The sequence below is a fragment of the Numida meleagris genome, chromosome 2 (genome assembly GCF_002078875.1).
Source record: "Numida meleagris isolate 19003 breed g44 Domestic line chromosome 2, NumMel1.0, whole genome shotgun sequence".
Lineage (NCBI taxonomy): Eukaryota > Metazoa > Chordata > Aves > Galliformes > Numididae > Numida > Numida meleagris.
The window spans coordinates 88529005-88543944 of record NC_034410.1 but is presented as its reverse complement, the minus strand read 5'-3'; the positions used below and the strand labels follow the sequence as shown (position 1 = coordinate 88543944).

The 14940-nt window shown below is 40.6% G+C and overlaps 1 protein-coding gene across 4 annotated transcripts in view; it reads left to right on the top strand.

Moving 5' to 3' along the window:
* CARMIL1 (capping protein regulator and myosin 1 linker 1) overlaps positions 1-14940 on the top strand; it is a 177785-nt gene that overhangs the window by 58279 nt on the left and 104566 nt on the right. For all 4 annotated transcript variants that reach the window (XM_021385948.1, XM_021385950.1, XM_021385947.1 and 1 more), the window contains one exon: positions 14438-14488. In XM_021385948.1, coding sequence (XP_021241623.1) covers positions 14438-14488 — 51 coding nt within the window. The remainder of the gene's footprint in view (positions 1-14437; positions 14489-14940) is intronic.

Sequence of the window (14940 nt, the reverse complement as noted above, 5' to 3'; positions counted from 1 at the left end):
TCTGAAGTGTGGAGTGTAAATTCTATAACGAAAAAGCTATATGAAAAGGGAAAGATATATGTGTGCATATGAATATACACATATATTTTCTAAGATGAATCACCCCAAATGTTGGTGATTGTTCTAGTGTAGTGGTTAAACAAATACATGAACCTTCCTGCATGGGCTTGTTCCGGTGCTCCTCAGTGTCCTTGTGACCTGTGGTACCAGCTTCCAGCGTCTGCTACTCCTTCAGGAACCTCCATGGTGCTGCTGCTGCCCTTTGGACATGGTAGAGGTTTGCAAGACTTATCAGCAGAGGCATCTCTATATGAGGCTTCCGTGTCTGTTATGCTCCTTAGGGGTGAACTGTCAGGTGGTAATTACCGAAGTGGAGGACTGCCAGGGCTTGGTTTATATACCTAAATCACAGAATGACTCAAAGTTCTCCAGCTGTGACATGCTGCTTGGTTTAATTGCATTGTTCTCCCTCTTCTGCTGTCCTCTACAATAACAATACCCACCTTATATCTGTTCTTTAAAAACAAAAAAAAACCCCAACAAATCAACAACTGGGCTAGGATTCTCTTACCTCTTTGGGGGTGCGTCCTCTTGAGAACATGCAAAAAAAGCAAAAGGGTGGCATTTAAAATCATGGAATTTGTCCAGCTTGTTATCGAGGATCCTCCCTCCAGTACAAAATGTTTAGTATCTGACTGGTCTAAATGTGCCAATTTTTGGAAATTTCAACTTCTGTTTGTCACCTGCCCTTCAGCAGAGGTTATTGCTCCTGTGGCAGGGTCAGTGGTGTGGATTTGGGCATGCGTACCTGTATCCAGAGCTGTTTGGGAACTGCAGCAGCAGTTTAAGCTGCACTGTTATATCACATTCAATCTGGATTAATTGCAGATAAGTATCTGCCTCTCCTAGAGAACTGATTTAGTGTGCATGTGTTTGGTAGCTCCTGCTTGGATGAATAGACCCAAGTAGGTGGTTGGATGGTGGTGGAATTGCTAGTACTAGAGCAGCATGGTGGGGTTTGCCCTTTCAGCCCTGTAGTTACACTGGATGAGCTGTGTTATGAAATGGCATGGTAAGACCACATGTTGTGTACTGAGACATTTCACTTGTGACTGATTTCCTTCACTATCTTTCCTGCTTCATGCAAGTGTGACCTAAAATACAGATGCTGAGGATGATTTAGTGCTTGTTGTGCTGCAAGCAGTTCTGTGTAGTCATATGAGGTATGAATTTAGCTGTGGTTCTGCAACTATCTATGTGTTTGCTACTGAAAAGGAGTGTGTTTATAACAACAACAAAGTGGACTGGAAATAAATATTTTCATGAAGTTTTATGTTGTCACTGTTTTTTGTTCATTTTTCCCCCACAGAGATGTTCTTTTTTCTTGTTTGTTGGTTTCAGAAGCTTCCTAGTTTTTCTGTGAGAATTATTTAGTGTCCCAGATCTGTCAATCATAAGGTTCTCAAGCCATGGGCATAGGAACAGAGGGACGATCCTCCAGGCACAAACCTGGTGCGAATAGCACTGAAGCAGCTGCAGACAAAAGGGCAGGCTGTGCATTTGAAAACATTAAAACTTGAGTGCACTGGGATTGAAATGCAGGCATATGAAAGGTGACAAATTTAGCCCAGGGTAAACTTGGCTTTGGGAGAGGGCTTAGTCCCTAGGACATGTCACATGTTCACTGCTTTTGAATGGGGACAGCCTGACTTGGCACAGATTAACCCTTTTGTGAACCTTCTTTCTCAGTGTGTTGGAACACCTACATGTTCGGGTTTCTCTGGTCACGTTATCTATTTTCACCTGATGGGGAAGAAAAAATTCTTGGTGAAATTTTGAAGGTGTGATGTATTTCTCCTGTATTTCCTGTCCTCTGTTGGTCTAGTTAGAAACTTATATCTGAAGTGTATCTTGGACCTATGGAGATCACATTCTCATCTATTCAAGAGGTAGTTTAACTCAATAGCTGGAGTCAGACATGACCTTCATGAGTTGTATCCTCACAGTTAGGAAGCCTAGTGTGTCCTGATGATGTTGGCCCTACTTTGTGTGAGCAGAGCAGCTATTGTTTGCAGGCTGTATAGCAAGCAAGCTGTTCAGAAACATTGGACTTAAACAGTAAGTGCAATCTTTCTTGTTTCTACATAGAGCAAATCTTACTGAGCCAGAACTGGAGGTTGGTCAGCTTTGGTTTAATTTTTATTCCTTCTTGCAATTTCTTCTTCAGTAGAAGCATTTCTGTTCTACTAACTTCTCTTTCTGCTAGGTCCCAAGAACTTACTTCTCCCCAGGATTGATGTCCGGAAGAGCAAGATTTGAGTTTTGGCCATGTGGGGCTGTTGTGCATTACAGCATGTCTCCATCTGATGAGCTTACTTTTTTGAGGCTGCTAAACCGGTTCGTTTGATATGGACACATCAGGCAATTGCAGCATTGCTCCTGTGCAGGGTTCCTGGAAGCCTGTGATCTTTAGGCTTTCACCCTTTTGAAGGGAGCGTTATCAATTACCGGTGCTTCTAGATATGCTGAATGAATAAAAGCCATATTCATAGTGATATTGTTACACCAGGGTCATATCATAAATTGTGAACATTGGGAAGGATGTTCTGCTTTCCTATCCTAGCTAATTTCTGGCAATTCAGAATTCATGGAATTAAGAGGCTTGTGCCATGAGGGGTCAGTGACATACTTTGAAAGCTCTTAGGTGTTTTTGTGGGACTCCAGGAAAATTGAAGTGAATCCTTTGTTCCTGTTGCATATTTTGAAGTTCTTCAGACTTTTTATTAATGACAGCCACAGCCACACCATTTCCTGGTGTGCAAGGGGCATGAGAGGAGTTGAAGTTACTGCCCTGGTGATAGTATTCTTAGATGGAGCGCTACAATCTTTGTTACACAAAAACTGGATATAGAGGGGGCACGTTAAGTTAAAATTCTGTGTCGGGCATCTTTTCTTCAAAGGATTGCATCTACTTGCTTCTGGCATCTGCATTTTTTTAATCTTGGCCTTAATCACATCTGTGTACACTAATTGCTTCTAAGGTGGGAGTGGTCTTAAAAATCTACCAAATGTACTTAAGTAAAAACTGGCCTTTTACACAAACTTAGTGTGTACTATATGATCTATATCTGAGACAGATCTTTTAATTTCTAAAACATGATTTGAGGGGGAAAATGGTGGTGTGGGCAAACTGAGGGACTGCAGGACCCTGATGTAAGAAACAGAAGGTAGAACAAGGCTGTGAGGTTTTTCTTTCAGTGTTTCTGTTGCAGTAGAAGGTCTTGGGTTACAGACATTACTGATGGTTTTCTCTGAGTTATGCAGTTAGTAGTCCTCTAATAGGGAGTGTGTGTGAGTAGAGTTCGAACCCTCAGTGTATCTGATATTTTGCTGGGTACAGTTTCCTGTGAACCTGTTAACAAGACTGTGGATCGACCACTCACAGTGTGTCTGGAAGCTTACCTGTGTAATTTAAAGACTTTCAAAGAAGTGACTTTTTTAAGTTCTGTTTTTATTGGTACAACATTTGTCTTGATATAAGAATCGAAGCTCAACAAAAAAAGCATGTTTAGAACTTGAGGCAATAAAATATCTTGAAGAGATAAAAAATAAATGATTTGAAATGTCATGGCTTACATATATTGATCAGCAGTGTAGACAGCTCAAATGTGTTATCATTTCCTTTCTGACTCATTTGAGAAGATGAGAAAAATTGACAGAATCAAGATAAGTTTAAGTGAATGATGGATAGTGTATAACTCCAGCAATAGCTGATCAATGTTATTGTGAACTTCGTTAGACTAAGGATGACAGTTAGATTGGAAGCAAATTTAGCTAAACCGATGTGTGCATCTTAGTGCCATTTTTCTTATAATTGATGCAAACTTAAACTTGCACTTAGAGGTTTTGCTCTTAAAAATGGAGAAGAATTGTCTTTAAATCAAACTAAAACTTTGCTTGTGAGATCTTGAACTATGTAAACTAAGTATAAAAATCTTACCTGGAGATAAAGTGTGGTAAGGACAGACATTGGAAGCAAATGAATGTACACTGAAGACTGAACACTGGCAGTTGTGGTTTTTCTTGTGGTTTTTTTTTTTTAAGGGAGGGCATTTCCACATTGCTGTGAAGCATTGTTACCAACATTTGGTTTTGGTTTTGCAGTTAAAAAACCCCATTCACCAGCCCTGAGAATCAAAGAAACCACAACTTGAAGAGGAAAAAAAAATAACAGCAATGCTTATTTAATATGGTTCAAATGTCTCAAGTAGTTTTTTTTCTTCCCCACTTATATTGCCTTTAAAGAAGCAGTTTTAACATGTTGGGCTTAAAGTTATGTTTAAGGGTCTCCCTCTATCTCTGTAATGAGCTGATGGCATATTTGGGGGTATTTTTATATTTTTAATACCGGTGGCTCAGTGAACAGCTTACCTGAAGAACAAAGTAAAGGCATAAGTTGTAAATATGTAAATCTGTGTAAATGTCCCATGTCAGAGATGAAAAAGCAAAGCATTGAAAACACAGTATGAAAAATTTTGTCTGTGAAGTGTTGAATTTCATTTGAACGCTTCCCAGCTTTATTAAAAGCAATACATCTCCAGTGGCAGGAGGGACAGTGTTCTTAGCCATCTTATTGAATAGGCAGTGAAAACAGTCCTAGGGATCCCATCTTTGAAGTTTTAAATATCCTGGCTTCTTAGAGGGTTTGTCTGTCTGAATTATCTCTGTTTTCATCATTAGTGGAGCTGTGTCGGTACAATAGTGCGATGCTTGGAAAAACACAAGCCTGGAATGGGCAGGCTATGAACTGTGTCAGGAGGCATTGTCAGTTGTCTTCTTTCAGGAAACCATAAGTTTCCTAGCTTGTATGTCAAAAAAACAGGATGACTTCAAGTAGTGCAGAGCTCACTCTTGCCTGGAAGGCCACAGGTAGAAGTTCTTATGTGGTTAGCTCACCTAGAGCACCATGCTCCTGTGGCTCTACTGCTGTTGCTGCCTGAGGATTGTTTTTAGGCTGTATGCAAATGCTATGGAGAGGTCAGCATAAGAGCTGAAGGAGTTCCAGACCTGATGGGGGAGGGTTGGTGAGGAAGAACCAAAGGCCTGGCTGGCTGGAGAGTGGGGCAGCAAGGTGCTTGTGAAACTGCTGCCTGAAAAGGGCGCAAGCTGTTCTCAGGTTTATCTGCTGTTTCGGCAGTCTGTACTACCCCCATAGCAAAAATTAAGAGTCTGCAAATTGAAGAGCGTGTAAATCATGATTCTAGATAAAATGATAAAGCCCAGAAGGATTTAATTCTCCTTACACTTTTGTCACTTGTATTGACAAGTTGAGTCTGTGGCGTAAGGTTGCAGTAGTGAAGAATCTTTTAAAATAAATAGCTCTCTTTGTGTTCAAGACTCTTGTGCCACAGTTATGAAAGGAACAATGATTATGAGCCATCAAGAATGTGGCTCATTGCTTATAAAACCAAAATCGGCCCACAGGAATGTTCTGAGAGAGAGTTTGAATTAGCAGACTGCACATCGGAACCTCATGCAGGCTTTATTGGAAGCAAGCTGAATTTTTTTCTCATTTTTTTTTTTCAGATATAAAGGTAGTTTCCAAACTCTTAGTGCTCTCTGTATAGCTGGCACTGCTGACTCTTCACTGACTTTTCGGGGGTAACACGTGCAACATGTTATATTTATAAGTTCTAAGAACAGAACTACTTGTTGCTTTTGTATTTGATGTATAGCAATTTTTAATTTTTAGAGTAGTTTTTGCTGGCTTTTGAAGTTTGATGCCCATTTAGCTTTTAGAAATTGATCTTCCTGGATGAATAGGGATATTTTGTCACTACATGTATTTATCAGGTTGATATACTCTATAAGGATCTGTATGAAAAAAACACTAGTAATGTTAGTGTGACATTTAAGAAAGAATCCTCACAAAACTAGGAAGCATTAAAATGTCTTTTATATTAGGAACATATTCATTTTTAACAGTAAACAGGGTTAGATAATTGACATAGTGTGACTTATTATTACATGTACTTTTTTTTATAACAATCTAACAGCAGTTGCTTGTTGTTTTTTGCCCAGCCTGTGCAACTAGTGCTTCTTAAGCACACAGAATAGTGTAAGAGAGAGGACTAAGGTGAAATTGCAAGTATTTTTTTATATAATGTTGGAGGCAAAGTTGCTTTTCTGGAATGTGGCAATTCCTGAATTTCCATCTAGCTGGGAGACAGGTGCAATCAGCGGTGTCACTGCCAGAATCTGCAATGCTGGCCCAGCCTCCAGGTTTCCTGCTTGTGGATTTCTCAAGAACTGTATGCAGAGTGGGAGCAGGTGGAATCAGTGAGAACGGGACAGTTCATCCGTCTGGGGCAGAATTTCATCAGAAAGAAATTCTCTTGTCTGACAACATGCCTGTCTGATGGGGTTGGCTCTATGATGAGAGTGGGGCCATTGCTCACACCTTGTTTTTATGGTTGCAAGAGTGAAGTGTCAGACAATGGAGCTTTTGTGTTGTTTTACTTTTTTTCCCAGGAAAAGCTAGTTACTGACCAGCTTAGCTGCTGGGTTGAATGGTCAGCACTGGTTAAGCAAGCAGAGAATGTCTCAACCATCTTTGGTTCCCAGCAGTTGTAAGAGCTGTGGGAAAGGAGTTGCTTGAGGGGATGGCAGTGGGCACCCGGAGAGTACCCTGCTGGTTCTGCCTTCCCCGTGGAATGAAAGGGAGTAGTTCCTTCTCTTCTTCCCATTTCTGGAAGGTATGTTTAAGCTCTAAAATAAAACTGTTTCTTTAGCAGAGGGGAAATGTGACACCGTAGGAATAAAATAGCTGCAAAAACAGATTTTCTTATGAAATGTGAAACAGTTCAACAGAAATCCAGGTTTGGAGATTGGGAATATGGTAGTGGCTTTTAAAGGCTTTTCAACAACCACGTGGCTGGTTCTAGCACTAAGCACCATTCCTCCCTTGAAAGGCTGACAGTCTTAAGATACCAGTACATAAAAAGATAAACTTGCAGCATATCTCAGATAATTAAGAATGGAGTGGCTGTCAATGCAACGTTAGTGCCGATGTGTACTTTGTATTTTACAGATGATAGAGATAAAAGCAGTTCTGTGGAGAAGTAAAAGGAGGAAAAGGAAATTGGTACACCTGAGGCCTGCATTGAGGTTGCTGAGGTGATATAGAGGTGCAGATCTTCAGCAGTCTGCTCTGGAGCTAGTTGGGAAGAGGGTGTTGTCCTTCACTCATAACATTGGCTACTTTAGGAAAGAGCTGTCCTGGCTTGGAAGTTTTCATAACTCTCCTCCCATTGGTTTTGTTCGGTATGACTGTTTGCCTAGGGCACTGAGTGGGAGGAGATATATTCTTGCAGATTTATTAAGCAGATGTCTTTCACTGGCTCTTAATTCTTGGTGTTGTCCAAGACTGAGGTTATTGAGACTGTGGTTTGTGGCAGTGAGTATTGTGGAAAATTGTTTTAGCATGCTTGTTTGTTTTATTTCGGGGAAATGTAGTTTGCAATCTAAATAGATCTTAGCTTACAATCTAAAATACATCTTAATATTAAGTGGAGCTAAGTGCACTTCACTAAATGAATCTTCATTTAATTGTTGATAAGTAAAAGCAACTACCAATGATCATAGAAGAGTTTCGTATAAAATACTCACATTGTAGATCGTGTTACTTTTTTTCCTGCCCCTGAAATTTCTTTTTTTCTGATCTTTAAAATTTTGCTTGGAGGCTGTGTCTAGCTTGCTTACAAAGTTATCAACCTTCTCCCCTCAGAACACGCTGTTTGCGAAATATTTAATCTGGCATTTCTAAATGATGAAGTTAAAGAAGATAAGAATAAAAATACTAAAAGTAGAAAAATCTATTTCCAGCTTCTTCTGCATAGGAACAGTGTCACATACAGCCCACCAAACTGCTTCCAGTTTTATCTGCTGTCCATTAACCCAGAAAAAAGGCTGAGAATGGGAAGGGGAAAGATGGGCAGATATTTGTGTTCTTCAGTCCCTTATATCTTCAGAGGCTTAAACCAAATGCAGTTCCCCAAAAGGGTGCAAGAAAACTTGCTATTAATACCAGGAATGGGTATTGTTAGTGTTTTTCTAAAGAGGGTGCCTCACATGTTCTTTTTTAATGGAGAGAAGTAGTGCAAGAACAAAAAATTCTTACACAGAGGATGCTGGAGTCCAGGGTCTTTCGAATTACAAGTCGACCAAATGTTTTTGACCTACAGTTTGCTATGATGATTCTGGTACTGTGCTTTGTAAAGTGAATCTGGCATTTAATTTGTATCGCGTCTGTGTTACAGAGGTGAGCGAAAGTGGGAAATACTGTAAGATGAAGATGTAGTCACACAAATGTGCTGGTGAGCTATTTATATGTGGCATTGACACAGAGGAGGAAAATCCCTTTCGGATTATATGCCTCACTGTTAAGTTCAAAAGTAATGTATGTTATTCCCCCTACTCTATGCCAGCTGTGGAATGCCACTGCTTTCTGTTTCCTATTTTCTGGAGTCAGAGTAGTAGTTAGGTCTTCAGGTGTTTGGTGCTCTGCAGCACTGTTCTTTTTTGGTGTTTGGTGGGAGTTGTGTAGTGGTGAGAAGAACGGTGAGGAAGTTTTGCAGTCTGCAGACAACTGCCATGGCTTGAGTGCTCTTGCTGGACCTCTCTCAGAACACTGAAAATCCATGCCACGACTGGTGCAAGCAGCTCTGTGGTTAGTGAAAATGAGAGGATAAGGTACAAAATTCTTGAGCTCTCCAAGTTGGAGGAGTCCAGTCTGCACCACAAGTGACCACATCCTAAGCTGCTTCAGTGCAGGGGCTGCCCTCAGAGTGCCACAGGTGATCTCTTTCCGAAGATGAGCACCCATCGCAGCAGTTACACATTGCAGACAGGGTTATATTGCAAATGCATGTATTTATTCATACTCCAGGTGTTTAAAAAGCACAATGTGATTGACAAACCCTCTACAAATGGTTCTCAGAGCTAGGATGCTGCCTAAAAGTGTTAGTAGTTGAGTTGTTACAGCTGTTGGAAGAGGTAATGGGGAAAAAAAATTGTAGGTGGGAGATTTTGTTTTAATTTGCTGACAAACCTCCAAGCTACGTTGTTTCCCCTCTCACTCTTGAATTAGCAGCCATTTACTCCGAGCTTCTTTTTCTAGCTTTGCCACTATCTGCATTCATGCCTTGTTGTTTATCCGTACTCATGACTTGATTTTTGTGAGTTTTGAAAGAAGGGTACATCTTCTTAACTGTCTTTGTTACCTCTGATGTAGATCAGCTACATTGGAGCTGCTCTACTCTTTTCTGAGTATTGGAACAGCTCTCCAATAGCAAAATAAGCATCTGTATTGAAAGGTTCTGCTAAACTTAGCCTGAAAGGTGAATTTGAATGCAGCACTCCATTGTGCCATCTTGTGGTGTTCCCTGACCTGTTCGGCAAATTAATTTGAAACTTGCTTCTTTTCTCTTGAAACATAGTGGGTTTATTACCAGCCATTCTGACATCTGACCCCGCTTTTTGGTTTAAAAAAAAAAATAATCCATTTCGACTAACAACTGTTTTACCTTACCATCCTTTGCTGTCTACAAGTATAGATAGGAGGAGAAAAAGTGTTGGGTCATGATAGATCAAGCCGGAGTTGGAAGAGACCTGTAAGTATCATCAATTCCAACTCCTAGATGACACTTCAAAAGTAGGCAAGACCAAATGGTCAGAGTCCAGTTTGGCCTGGGGTGCCTTAGAGCACTGTGGGTGGATGATGGTGGTGCTGCCAAGAGCCCTGCGGTCAGCTTACAGCCAGTGCTCTGTGGAGAAAACCACTGTGTGCCCAGGGACGCCACTTCCAAGTAGCACACGGGTTTGTGGTGAGCCTCCACTAGTCAGCCCTCCAGAAAGACCTGCAGGGTGTCAGCTAGCATCTTCCAACAGGGCAGTTACAGAATGACAGAATTGTAGGGTTTGGAAGGGACCTCTGGGGTTCATCTAGTCCAGTCCCCCTAAAAAAAAAAAAGAAAAAAAAGTTCAGTGCTTTTAGCACAGACTAGCTCCAATCTCTAGTGCTGGAAAGGGCCTTTTATCTGATCGAACTCAGTCACTTTGAGATGGAGGCATGTACAAAAGCAGTCATGCAACACAGGAAATGAACCGTCTGTCCTAGAGGGACTGAAAGAGGCTGGATGGCCTAACACGTATTGATTCATCCGCCTTTTAACAAAACGTGTATTAATGCTGCTGGTTTACCTCATGTTATTATGCATGCTTTAGATATTGAACTAGTAGTAGTAATGGAATGCTAGTGATAGAAATCATAGAGGACCTAGTAAGCATGGAAGCTGGAAAAAAAAGTCATATCTGGGATAATAGTAATAATGATCAAAAATAGTGATATAACTACAAGGTATATTAAAAAAGAACAACAAACAACTCTTTACAAGGAATTCTCTAAACAATAGCTTTCTAAATAAGAGAACCTGTCACAAATACTTATTTTTCTCAAGTAAATTATGAAGGAAGAGACTGAAGCAGTTTGAGGCTGACAAAATGGCAAGTGCTGGGGGGAAATGGATTGGAAAGGATCAGACAGTGTATCTTAAAAGGTAAAACTGCAGTATTCAATCAAAGAAAGCATGAAGGTTTCTTTTTTTTTCCAGATGTTTGTGTCAATTAGTTTTCAGCAAGTTAAAAACTTTTGGCTAATATATATGTTTGGTATTTCAGCAAAGTACAGTTTCCAAACACGTGCTAATGAATGGAGTGTGCATCACACACCTCCTCATGGCCCAGGAAGTGCTGGGGCTGTTTCGTGTTGTTTTGTTTCATTGCAAAGGCATGTATGTGATCACTGTGTACATCATCAGCGTGTTTTCCAGAACTCTTTATTCCAAGGCATTTGGAAAAGGGTATCGTTTTGTAAAAGATTTATTTCATTTGCTTGTGAATTTGAAACAACTTTAAATATAGATGAGGTTGCTGGGGTTGCTGTGGCCTGTCTGGCAAAACAGATGCATTAGGGCAACTAACAGCCTTCCTAAGACTGATGAATGGGTTAACCCAGTGTAGCCCTGGTAATTAAATGTACAGTGATGGGAGTGGGTGACAGGCTGGTATTTGACAATAAATCACAAAAGCATCTGTATATTTGTTTTGTTGATGTACTCACAGGGGATCTGAGTTCAAAGTTTATTTACTGAAGAAAATTACTTATTCTGGTAAACAGAACACGGTCTTCTAGGCTGCGGATCTCTGCAGAAATAATTTGCAAGAGAAGCTGCTGATGAATGTGGCCAAATTATTTTTCGAATTTTAACTTTTTTTCATGTACATCAAATGGTGTAGTGAATGTTATGGAATTAAGAATACCAAAAACATCAAGAAATCATGAACTTGTGGGTATCTGTGTTTGGGTAGGAGTCATTTAACATTCCAATGATAATACCGCTTTGTGCTTGAAAAAAGGCAGAGTAGGAAGGTAAGCTGAAATGACTGTACACTGAATATACTTCTCCTTTGTTGACCCATTCACACGGGAGGATATGTGGGTATATGTGCATGCCTTGTTCCCGGTCACCTTAGTCACTTAAGTCTTTTGGCATACAGGTGTGTTGAAGGGAGCATCTCTTTACACCACATGCATTTATTTTCTGGTGGGGTCTTTTAATGTTATTAATGATTGAATACTACTTGTAACCAAACAAAGCCACAGAATTGTAGGGGTTGAAGGGAACCTCTGGAGGTCATCTAGTCCAACCCCCTGCAGGTTCCCTAGAATGGGATGCACAGGAAAGCAGTTATGAAGGAATGGGGTTGCAGCCTAGGGAGCTGAACATGTAGATGCTTTCTTATCTCAAAGTAACGTAGGTTACACACCGTGCCTGGTCAGTGTTTTCAGTGCATTCTAAGCAAGGGTGTGCTTTGTGCAGAGCTATTGCACAATGGGGGGGGCGGCTTTAACCTAAAAGAGGGGAGATTTAGTTTAGATGTCAGGTGGAAATTCTTTATGTAGGGGGTGAGGCGCTGGCACAGCTGCCCAGAGGAACTGTGGGTGCCCCATCCCTGGAGGCGCTCAAGGCCAGGTTGGATGGGGCCCTGGGCAGCCTGAGCTGGTGGGGAGCAGCCCTGCCCATGGCAGGGGATGGGGCTGAGTGGGCTTTGAGGTCCCTTCCAACCCAAGCCATTCTGTCATTCTGTGATCTGTTCCTCTGAGCGTCTGGCTTTTGGTATGACTTTGACCAAGACATTCTTTCTCCTGTACTTAAGGTGCCCCAAGTGTAAAATAAACATAAGGGAAGCAAAATCCTCTTAGTAAAATGCTTGAGAACTGCTTGAGAGTAGCTAGGGGCTACCTTTTGCTTTCTGTTTTCTTTATATGAAGAAATTAGAAACTCCAGGAAATCTAGAACCTAGCTATTCATAGAATCCAGCACCGCTGGATACTTTGGAAAGCCCTTGACAATTGTGCAATTAAGCACACATTCATTATTCATGTTAGAGCAATGCGCAGAGACCTGGGACTTCCTTCACAAAATAACTCTGGCTCTTAAATGGGGACTTGAACTGTGAGAGTGAGAACACCTTTGGTGCCTCTGCCTTTGGTATCAGTGTCATATTTCACAGGGAAAGGAAAAGGAAGTGAGAGGTTCTTTTAAGTAGCCCATGATAGGCGTTCTTTTGCCCTTGCAAATAATATCAGTGACGCAGAGCATTATCCACAGCAAAACAGGTTAACCAGTGCCTTGATAGCCGTTATTTGTTTATGAGCCATGCCCATACCAAGAAGAAAGAGGGCCCAGGACACTGTTAGTGTTCTCAGCTTATCAAACAAGTCTGGGCTGGTTTTGGAGTAGAGGCTACCGTGTTTCTGAACATGGGAAAAAACACTGACGTTAAAATGCAGATGCCGCGTAACATTTTGAAAAGAATGAAAAAGCAAAGAAGCAATGAGCTAGAGCAGATCCTGTCAGAGGTCAGGATACATATTCATGGATCGTAGCAGCTGAAGCTGTGATGAATGCCAAGGTTCCTCTTGGGCAATTCTAGCATTTTTGAAAGAAACTCTAGGCCTGTTGTCAAGATGGAACATTGACTTTGCAGAGATAGTTGATTTTATCTGACTGTAAAAATCCAACTCCTATTAGTTTGTGACAGTCCCAATTATGAAAACTGAAGAAAACTTGGTGTATGTGGTTGGTTTTTTTTGTACAGCTGTATTGCTCAAGAATCAAATATTTACAGGATGAATGAGGAGTATCTTCTTACAGCAGCTCTCTGAATGTAAATCCATCTTTTTAAGGCACATGGATGCTTCAGCTTTGTTAGTATTGGCAGGATCGCTCCTGGAGCCTTGGGACATCCAACACATGGGGATATGCTGCAATATCTCTGCTGGGACATCCTTTTCCAATATAAATGTGTTCTAGCCTTCTGGTTACCTGGTTTGCACTTTGGTTACTTGGAACGCTCGCTTTTAGTGTAATCACGTTAAAGAGACCCTTTGTCAGCAGCACTTTGGGCTGTGGCTGAGGGCTTAATCCTCTGCAGAGGATCCCAGGAGAGTTGTGTGAAAATATTATGGGCAGCTATGTTTGAACCTGGGTTTGAAAACTGGATTCACTTTTATTGGCTGGAAAAAAATATGGCCAATGGTAACCTATTCCACAGGCAGGTAAATCAGAAGCGCTACTGTAGTTTTGTGAAGTGATTCATTGCTTTTACAGGGCTTGAGATCTGCGAGCAGATTGTGCTACTGGAAATTGAAGTGGTACTTCTATATATCATTGTATTTGATTTGGCAGTAACATCCAAAATCTTTCAGTACCACTGTGTTTTCTCCCTGGACTCACTGTTCTCACTAATCTAATCACGTTTTCCTGTTGTCCTTACCAGACAACAAAGATTTTGTAGTGACACCAACAGCATTTCTGTCCTTACCAGAGAAGAAATGCTGTTGGTGTCACTACAAAATCTTTGCATTGTTACTCTAGAAACACACCACATGTATCTAAAGAAATTGTTTGCTCATAGTCTCTTATATGACTAATAACATCAAGTTTATGTTGCATATTTTAGTTATGTTTAAGTACATCATGTGTTCCTGCTAGGACTTCTTATCCTCAGTTCTTTTTAAAATGTCACTAGGATTGCTATTAGATGTTCTCAAGAGACTGATGAAATAAATTTCTTCCAGTTCGATGCCACACTAAGTAGTTTACAGATGACCAGATTGCAGCAGTCTATTCACCCTGCTGTACTGGATCAGAGCCCAGTTTTGCTTCCTTTGGTATATGACAGCAAAGGGAATTGTCACTTACGCTCGCTACTGAAGACTTTTTCTACTCTGGTTTCAGGATTTTTGTAGAAGAGATTATTTAATAATACTCCTGATAAATATTTCTTATGAATTTTGTTGTTTTTTTCACAGGTGCTGGCATCATGTCGGGCATTTCTTTTAACATCTCGCATTCCCACCAAGGTAAAGCTACTGTATTTCTACAACTATTCTGTATTTTAGATATAAACGTGAGTTGCATAAATTTAGCACATTTTAGTTACGCTGTGCATCTGTTTAAAATTATAATGAATGGCATGGTGCATACTGTTAAGTTTATTAAAATGATGCTTCCATTGATGCCTGTCCTAAATGAGTTTGTCACTTTACATAAACTCTGTCAGAAGAATTTTAATTTCTAGAAATTCTCTTCAGGTGGGTGAAAAATTAAGCTGGAAATTTCAACTTGAAGAACTGCAATATGAGCCCGATGACCCTTACAGTGGGACGGTTTATGTCTAAACAAGTTAACTGGCACTGTGCCCTGTAGAGTTTCTAGTCTCAAATAGGAATACAGTTGATGTGGAGACAGAAATTATGTTGTTTTTTTTTTTTTTAAATTCCACTATTTTCTAATGACTTTTGTGGGGATTACA